The sequence below is a fragment of the Montipora capricornis genome, chromosome 6, assembly GCF_036669925.1.
Source record: "Montipora capricornis isolate CH-2021 chromosome 6, ASM3666992v2, whole genome shotgun sequence".
In the NCBI taxonomy this organism is placed as follows: Eukaryota; Metazoa; Cnidaria; class Anthozoa; order Scleractinia; family Acroporidae; genus Montipora; species Montipora capricornis.
In genome coordinates, this window is record NC_090888.1 from 74,088,057 (window position 1) to 74,098,056 (window position 10,000).

The window sequence follows — 10,000 nt, forward strand, 5'->3', positions numbered from 1 at the left end:
TGTTAGAATGTGTCAAGTTTTCATACGGTGTGGCGCACTAAAATCATCGACAGCAAGTTGCAAGTTGTAAGAAAAATAAGCTTACTATTAGTTGTTATAAAAGCGTAGTCTAACAATTTAACGCTAACAATTGTTGTTCAGAAAAAAAGTTCAATTAAATTCTCAGTGATCCTAAAAAACAATTTGATGAGCTAACTATTATCGCAGAGAACGCCTAATTAGTTTTAAAGGTAATGGAAAACACTATGAAAAGGTAAACAAATCTTTTCCTCATTGAAATTGGGAAAATATTTCATCTTTTGGCCAAGGTAAAGATCTTTAATTAAGTCAGCTACAAATAACAATGCTAAATTTTAATTTTTTATCAATGATGTATGATTTGCAGATCGATTTGCTATTGTTCGTCCAAGGTCAATTAAATAACGTGAGAAAATTAATGGCCTTTAAAGTTACCAGTTGCGAGTGTTTTTTTCTGTCTATAAAGATCGGGATGCGGTGTTTAGAAAACCACGAAAAATGACATTTGAAACTAAAATATTGCACACACTTGTGACAGTCAGAAAAAAATTATCAAGTGACAGCCTTTGTGTTAAATTAAAAGGTTAAAAGCTCTTTTCTAAAACATACTATGAAATTACACACAACACAAGCCATTAAAGCTAAATGCAAAATGATGTGTACTCTATCACTTTTACATTGTCAAATTAATGTGCTCAGCATAAAGGCAAATTATTGAAATATTACGTTTTATCGACATGTGATTTTAAGTAATGAATGCTTTCATTGAGCGACTGTAATGTGATATTGAGGAACTCTGGTATTGATGATGTGGGTATTGAGTGGGTAGTGTGTGGAAAGTAATCTGTGGTATGGTACCACCTCTGTAGAGTAAACAGTTTTCTATCTTTGATTGATGAAGATGATTTCGTGTAAAGGTAGTGGTCAATTCTGTCTGATCATCAAAATGCTGTTTTGGCTCAGCAGTTCATCTCACTTAAAGTTACTATTGAATCCATAGATTCCACCTGTAATGTACAGTGTACACTGAAACAAGTTGGTTACAATTTTATGTACACATATCATTTATGTGTAAAAAATTGCTTCTATAATATATATTGTAACTAGTGTTCTGCTTTTAGTTATCCTCCGATGGTTAGTTATGGCTGAATCATGTGGAATTTTACATTTTCTGTTAGGCCAGGATTTCTCAGACCTTACTTGCCAAAATAAGATTAAATTCCACAATCAATGAACCAATTGTTTTGGTTTGTTTCATGACACTTTGAATTGAAATAGCAGTCATTTTAAAAAGTTTCTGTCTCTCTTAAGGAGGGCTTTCAATAGAAGCTGGCTACTGCTGGAGCTCCGGAGGTTGTGGGTCATCAAGTCACTGGGTACTTGGTCTAAAAAAGTTCTGCTAGCATAACAAACCTCTTGAAATGTTTACAACCTTAACCACTCCATAGTGCAAAAATGTTCAAAATTTGCCTACACTTGTCTTCTTGAGTATAATTCATACGTGTTCTTCATTTTCCCTGTGTTTAGCAATTGCCTATGTTCGCGATCAAGACACTTCCTGCCATTTTTAGCAGTATCATAGTAAAGTTAGTCTCTCTTTCATGTCGGCAGTTTAATAAAGCATACCAGACTGAATTATTTGCATTCTTTCCAAAGAAGTCACATTCTGGAACAGGAATTTGAAGACGTTTTTACTTTCATTCTATATTGTTTCTAATCAATACTGTGGTATTTTTGCTTACTGAAGAATATTTTAATAACTCTTTCATTGCCTTCGAATGAAGTGAAAGTCTTGTAAAAATTAAAAACACTGTTTCTTTTGTTCATAAATATTTTGTCATTTAATAAATTACCATTTAGTCATGATCTTTGACTTTTCACACATATTGACTCAGATCTCACAGTCATACAAAATTTCTTAGATAGATGTTTTAAAAGGAAATATACATCTATTAAGAGAATTGCCATTCGAGATCTTTTAGAAAAGGCAGATAAGAAGCTTTTGAAGGTATGTTTGGTTGACCATGACTGCCTGCTCAGTAATATTATTCCAAAGAAGAAAGAAACAAAGTATCATCTTAGGAACAGAACTGCGTATCACCCACAAATAAATTCTGATAGATTTAAGATAATATACCAGGATCTTTCTCCTTTTCTGAGAATCTGGACAGGTGTAAATAGGTTTTTGAGCCATTTTTACAAGTTGTGGTATGTACAGATACAAAATGGGCTTCATGTGTGATTATTATTAATTCAATCAGCAATATTGTTTTCTTGAGCATGCTTGGTCCTGTTTTGTCATACTCATTACACATGATGTCATTTGAGCAGCTTTTTACAGGTGGGGTCACCCGAAGAGTGAGGAGATTGTTATAATGGTTTTGAGATCAGCCTTGTACATGTAGCTTGTTCTTTACGAAGGGAGCCTTCACTTTACTTGATAAATCTGTGTTGGGTTTGTTTTCAGTATGTCAAGATTTCATGGTGCGGGAAGATGGAGCCCTTGCACAACGACTTCAAGAAGAAGAATGTAATAAATAAGATTTGATTGTCTTGTAATGATACAACTACGTGTAACATTAGTTTTCAGTATTACAGAGGTACAGGTGTATTTTGTTACTTGGAGGATAGCATAGTTTATAATTTTTGTATTCATATTGTAAATGTAAAAATGTAAATGCTTTGTTTATAGTGGAAGTGCCTGTTCACAGGCACCCCGCTTAATTTGAAAGAAACATGATTAAGAACCCCAGTTGAATCCGGGACATGCAGAAACAAATCCAAATCAGAGGTTAGAACTGGATTTGAACCCGGGTCAACCGCATGCAAACCCAACGCCCTAACCACTGGACGACATCACTTCCCTATTGAAGAGTCAATGTATAAAAAAATACATTTCCAGGAAAAGATGAGTAATGACTCTTTTTATGTAGCACAATTAGGTTGTCATCAAGGAATTTTATAGATAATAGTAGGGGTCTCAAATGGTAAAATCCGAGACTCGCCGAGATGCTGAGATCCATGTTTGTGAATCCGAGACCGAGACCAAAACATTTATTCACATGGAAATAAATGTAATATAAACAAGACTTCGAGACTCTTCGCAAAGGCTGTCGAGATTTCAAGATAGGATGAAAAGTTTGTGAGTGCCAATATTTTGGAGGTATCATTCGCCACCCCTATTAGTTGATGCATGTTTTAATTATACTGTAAATCAGTTTTTTTGCTTCCACCAGTCACTGTTGGGCTTGAGTGCGGAGGGTTACCTCAGAGGCCACTTAATTAAGAGGAAACTTTGTACCCTTATCACATGTGTTATTGTGCTCCTGTTTCCCTGTGTAGCGTAGACCAAAGTTCTTGAAATGTTGGTATTGCTGAAACATTTCACCCTTTCAATGTTAGTGTGAAAATTAGCATGAAATGTTGTTGTCTTTATTCTTAGTGTTTCTTGTGTCGCTGTCATTGTTGTGCGCAGCTCTAATAAGTGGCTTGTCCCTGGTCTGATTTGAACATTTCATTTGATTTGTTCTGATTTCAGTTGATTTGTAGTCTCCCAATTATTAGTAGAGCACTCGTGCTCGGCTAAATAACTGTGAGACTTAAATAAATTAATTATTATTATTGTTAGAAAGTTCCTTGTCACCAATAACATGCACCTACAAGGGACATAACACTAAAAATCGCGTCCCTTGTGGCTGCTTCCCTTGGAATTCCAAGGTCACATCAGCAGTCTGTCAAGTATGGCAGTGAATACCAATGATGGCAGTAAAAAGTACATAGCAAGAAATAAAATGCTGTAGGCTTAACTGTCTTCATTGTTACTCAAGTCTTGTCTCTTCTTTTCAGTCGGAAATCATTATCTCAGAAATCGCAGTGAAAGAAAAACTGTCCGTGAAGATGTGAAGGCAGCAAAAATTACATACTTGGAAGAAGTAAGAAGTGCACAAATCTTGCCTGTCGCTGAAGTGCACAACATGTAAGTTAATACATGTATCCTTCCTTTGATGTACATTTTTTACTAGTAGGATATGTACATATACCAGTATATAGATAATAGCTGGGAGTCAGAGAAATACCTGTTGTCAGCTTTATCTTCTTAGCTGCAGTCTTCACATCTTAATGTCTCAAATAAACTTAGTTGAGGTTTTGATTTTTTGCAGATCTCAATAATTTATCTCTTGCTGTCTGCAATAATATAAATACTTCACTTGCAATCAGCTGTATTAAACTTGCAAGGCTCACAGACCAGCAGTTCCTCTTCCTCATTTGATGCCAAAAGACCAAATGCAAAAATGGCTGCCATTACAAATTATTATTTTGGCTTTGTGTTAATTAGCTTAAGTAGCCTCATTTTACAGCCCAAATTCTTTCAATTTTACATGTGTCAATGAGGCTACATGTACATGAAGTTAGCCTAATTAACACAAAGACGAAAGAATTATAGTTTGTTGGTTGCCATTTTGGTATTCAGTCAGTAAAATACTCCAATAGTAATTTATTAATTTTATGTGTATGCCTGTCATGTTTATTGCAATGTGTAATCTTCAATGTAAAACACCATTGTTGGGCTTTTCACATCTTTTCTTAAAGATGTCTTGATGGCCTTGATTACCTGCACGAGCTAATTGTAAAAAATGTAGTGTACACTTAAGTGAAGGCACAGACAAGTGGTCCTTTGCCCCATCAATATGTTAATGAAGTTAAAATTTTTTATGAATGAAAGACATGCACCTACATGTATGTTTTAATGTTGGGCGTGGGATGTTTGCGTACATTTACATATATATGCTGTAGGTCATGTTAAATTGCAACCCAACTAGGTCATTTTGTTTCAACCTTCATGGGTCAACTTGTTTGAACCTAGATCAAGTTGTCTTGTCAGTTTGGGGCAATTACAAAACACAGGTCAAAGGTCATTGTTTTACCAATACCAATTCGGAAACAACCCTAACCATTCACAAGTGCAAACATTAGGCCTAAACATGTTTCTTTAGGCCTAATTAGGCTTAAGGTTAGCTTTAATGCATGTTTAAGATGCTATCTATTGGTAAAACAATGACCTGAGACCTGTGTTTCATACCTGCCCCAAATGGACAGTCTAGGTTGAAACAAAATGACCTAGTTTGGTTGCAAATTAACCTAAGAAACAAAATGACCTGAACATATATATTAACAAGGTCGTGAATTACTCTTTTTAATCTGAGTGCAGCTGTAGTAGCCAACACCTTGAACAGATGTGTAGACATGGGTGTGGGACCTGCAAAAATCACAATTCTGAAAAAAAAACTTTGAAAACCTTTGATCTCTCTTCTCATCCCAGGTTTTGCTTTCTGTTTTCAGAGCTCTTTGCAATTTTTTTTTTAATTTGGCTGTGTTGACGAAAATACCTTTACCCAAATTAAAAAAAATAGAGAATCACTTTACAAGTACAGTATATAATCTTCAAATGTTGTAACTCAAGTATCCCTACAGCTTTCAATGGTTCTCAGTTTAATGTACTTGGTATAAAAAAGGTTTATTGAAAGTATTTTAGACCTTGTACATCCATACATGTACATACATGTATGTACTCTAGTTAAAAGGTCATGTGGCTGACACAAGGCAGCATTCTTTAGGCCAAAAATAACAAACTTCTTTAAACTTCATGGTGGCCATGGTTTTTATCTGAGGTGAGATAAAAAACCTTTGTTTCTGTTTGCCTCAGGTCAACTTAATCTGGCTTTTGCAATAATATTGTTTTTGTTTCCCATATGCAAGGTACTGCAGCTACAGTAGTAAAAGTGAATCTTTTCTTACATTTTTTCCTAGAGCTTTTCATGATTTCTTCTTGTAATTAGTTGTGAATGCATGCACATCCAGAAACAACACAATTCCATTCCTGTTTATTTCTTTTTGTTTTCTTCTCATGTCTGTGTAGTTGAGCAAGGAAAAGCATTTTGCATAAATTTCTTATGATTATTACACAAAACTTGTAATATTACAGTGTTTAAATTAATGAAAGAAGTTATGATAAGCAGTTAAATTTAAGGTTAGGTGTAAAGAATTATTTCTTTGAGTGACGTGTGACATTAAAACAAGAACTGAGTAGATAATTATCATTCTTAGACGAGATACATGTATGAGCTGTGCAGAGCTGTGCTAATTTGTGCCTTTTTATAATCATTCCACATTTGATGAGAACTCAGCTTGACTGTTTGCTTTTTTAGAAAATCACGCTTTCTCATCTCCTGCCTCAGTTCGGATGATATCCACGGTGAAGATTTACTTTTCACTTTTCTTTTCCTTATCGGGGCATGTTTATTCGCAATTTCCAGAAACAGAGATTTCCAAACTAACCACATTTCGTTTGGGTCATCCAAAAGAGAAGCAAGATGGAAAGGTGTCTCTTTTATGTCATCAATGAAGGCATCACTATCAAAATTATTAAATTGGCGAGGTTCAATTACCTTTGGATCAGTTTTTGTCGTATTATGTTTATGAATAGCATAGATAAGACTGCGGTCAGAAATACCAACGTGTAAGACCCCATGATTTGTTATGATATCTGGTTTGTTAGTGAATATGTGATCGATTAGTGTTCTGGTAGCAGTAGTGATTCTCGTTGGCTGATCTATCAATTCAATGTATTGGTACGTTTCAGTAATAAACTTTAAGTGTTCAGTATTGCGGTCAGGCGTTTGCGGTAATAGATTACAGTTAGTATCACCAACAAACATACTCTCCTTATCTTCTTTATCAAGTTTTAGCAGGTAGGATTCGAATTTTTCAAAGATTTCAACCTTCGAGTCTGGAGGTCTATACCAAGTTGTCAGCAGGAATGGCCTGGACTTGGGCTTTTTAATTTCAACCGTCAAAATTTCTAAATCTTCGTGAGAGGAGAGTTCTTGTCTCTTTACGTAATTCAAGGATTGTCTAATGTACAAAGCTACACCACCACCATTTCTATTCCCATCGCGGTGGAGTACATCGTATCCCTCAATGTCTACCTGGCTATCGGGAATTGTTTTATCCAATTTCGTTTCGTTCAATCCAAGTATGTCAATTGCTTTATCTTCCATGAAGACACACAATTCGTCATGATGGCAAGTTAGGCTACAGATATTAAGAGATGCAATTTTAAATCCCCTCATTTTTGGTAAAGTAGGGAAGTTAGGGCTTAAGTTAGATGAATGTAAGATGCTATCCCTTACACAATTCATACTAAGATCATCATCCTGATTTAATGACTTGTCATTCTTCTTACTTGGTTCAAGTTATTGTTCCACAGTTGTTCTTGTTCTGTTCCGTCGTTTCATTGTGTTTCATTGGCCCTGAAAAGCCCCTATGGGGAGCGGTCAATTAAGTATGTAATGTATTGTATGGTACAGATTAAAATATGGTAAGTCTCACTCCCAGCTAGTCTCCCTCGCAGCCGTTTTTTGGATGTCACGCAACGTTCCTAACTCCCAGCAGTCAATGGGTTAAACTATGATGTAAGTCAAGTAAAACTGCTTTTTACACTGTCAGAAATGTTGCCAACACCCCGAGTCTTTTAATAATAATTATTAAATTAAATTAGAAATTTTCTGATAGATGCTGTCTTGCAACCCCTTGGTCGTAAAATTAGTTTGGACACTGAGGAACCCATGAACCATTCACAAAGAATCGCAGAGATGCAACTTCGTGTAACGATAGTATTGTTTAATGATGTAATGCACCCAAAGAAGGATTAAGGTAGTTGCATTGCAATAGAAAAAGGACAACTGAAAATCAAACTTCAGAGTTCATTTTTCAAGTTATGACTTACACGTACAAGTAACAATCGGTCAAATTTAATGTCACAGGTAGGGAAGGGCACTCTCAAGGAGCGTGCTCTTTTGTGTGACACTGGCACCTCATGTGAGATGGAACTCAACAAAGCTAACCTAAACCAAGCTGTAACTCTTCCCTACCTGAGAGTAAGACTTGTAAATTTTACCCTGGCTAACACCAGACGATTTTACTTTCCAATTGGGTGCGCTTTAGGCGTGAATGGATAAATTCAAGACTTTTTGGTATAAAGAAATGTTCACAATGACAAAAAAAAAACTTTTTTTTTTGTTTTTGTGTTGAATTGAAACTTTGTTTAGTGTAATTTGAATCGTCATAGATCTAGTAAAGTTAATGATTGTTTATATTCAATTGTCAATTGGGAGCTTAAGCACGCGATGTTTTGAGGCATGGACGGATACCGGAAGTGATCATTTTTCACGCAAGGACAGACAGCTGTGGTCTCTCTCAGATTTTTTAACTAATCGTCTCTAATTGTGAAAAGATACTTAGCAGTGTGAATGTAGTAGTGCCAAGACAAGTTAAAAAGGAAAACAGCTAACATCCAGTTGCCGTCTGTGACTCTGCAATGTCATTGTGTGCTTACATGTAAGCTCCGTAATATGACTGACAGTCAGTCAAGCAGAATGACAGGAACTTGAGTCAAACCTAAAATTCAATATAGTAACTGGGATTTTACAGTATGATTTTTTTATGAAGACAAACTTTTGTTTTTGTTAGATCTGAATGCCAGCAGAAGTCAGATTTTCTCCATCACTTAATGTTTTCTCAATGCATTTATCTACAAAAGGTTAATTAAGCATCATCTCTGCAGCATTATTGCACTAGTATTGCTTCTTTGTGACTGTTGTGGGTGTAATAATTGTTTGGGATGCTTGAAATTTCATGTTGCGCGGCCTCAGACAAAAGAATGAAATTTAAAGAATTTCAAACACTTGCTCTTAACTTTAAGAGCCGGCAGAAGTGGCTGTTTGACAAAAATAGATCTGAGACATCATTTCTTTGCTGTTGAAGGAAATCGCAAGGCATCTGCAAGAAAAGGAATCGTTAAAATTGGAGTGTGCAAGGCAACGTCGTATAGAACGACAACAAAAGGAAGAAGCAGAGGGCAAAATGCTGAGTGAAGCTCTTTCAAAGCTAAAAGAAAATGGAAAAAATCGTGTGAATCATTTTGAAGTGGCTGAAATTCAGACAGGTTGGTCAAACTCTTCTAATCAAGAATGAACCCAAACAACCTTCTAATAATACTTCCAAATGTTGTTATCTGGGTAATAAATAATAGTACTTAGTTATAGGTGTTTGCTGGTGTCATTGTTACCCTGTCTAGTTTATGAAATGATGTCATTCTGAGCAGGAACAAAATAATTCCCGATCAGTGTCTACCGTGAAATTACAGTACTGTGCAACCTCTTTCGAGTCTCGAGTCTCGCGAGGATGGAGGAACGGCAGTCGAGAATCAAGCAGTTCCTGTTGTGATTTAATCGAGGAGTAATGCTTTCGCGAAAGCTGAATTGATTATGAATAACTGACAAGGTTTCCCGTCCGTGATTTTGTAAGAATCAAGTGTCGAGGATCTAGTTTGATTTCGAGTGAATCAAGTCTCGATTCTCGAATTGATTTTTGATCCTCAATTCTCGTGATGATCGAGTCGAGACTGTCAACTTACTTTTGCATGGTTCTGTACTGTAAATTCGAACTGGGATACAGGAGAGGGTCTCTGCGGTAGGGGCAAGACATTGGCAAGGCATTGGCAAGGCATTCGCACAGCCATGCTCAGAGTACAGTAGTTTCCTCTCTTTGGCATCATTTGACATGCACTCACAAAGTATATCCGTCCTTACCCCTCTTCCCCCTTATTACCAATGTTGTAATAATGAGGCAAAATACTGTGCAAACCTTTGGCCGTTTTTTTAACCAACATTGGAATGTGGGATGAGGTGGGGAAGCAGGAAGAATTTAATCTTAATCACTGACAAATCAGAGTGCCACATTTTCCCAACGAGTTTTGTCCAAAATGGTAGGTAGGTCTCATTTTGCCACTGCTTACTTTGCACTTTTAAAAACTTTTTAAAATCACTCTTTAATACTTTTAGGTGGTTTTACTGTAGCAGTGCAGAGATTTTAATGCTAAGATTGTATTACATTGCATTAAATTTTGTCACAGCACTGTTTC

The 10,000-nt window shown here is 36.0% G+C and overlaps 1 protein-coding gene across 1 annotated transcript in view; it reads left to right on the forward strand.

Annotated features, from left to right (window-relative positions):
- Positions 1 to 10,000, forward strand: part of LOC138054544 (uncharacterized) — a 21,128-nt gene that overhangs the window by 4,063 nt on the left and 7,065 nt on the right. The window contains exons 2-4 of the mRNA XM_068901055.1: positions 2,486 to 2,548; positions 3,865 to 3,994; positions 8,618 to 8,668. Of these exons, the coding sequence (XP_068757156.1) occupies positions 2,486 to 2,548; positions 3,865 to 3,994; positions 8,618 to 8,668 (244 nt within the window). The remainder of the gene's footprint in view (positions 1 to 2,485; positions 2,549 to 3,864; positions 3,995 to 8,617; positions 8,669 to 10,000) is intronic.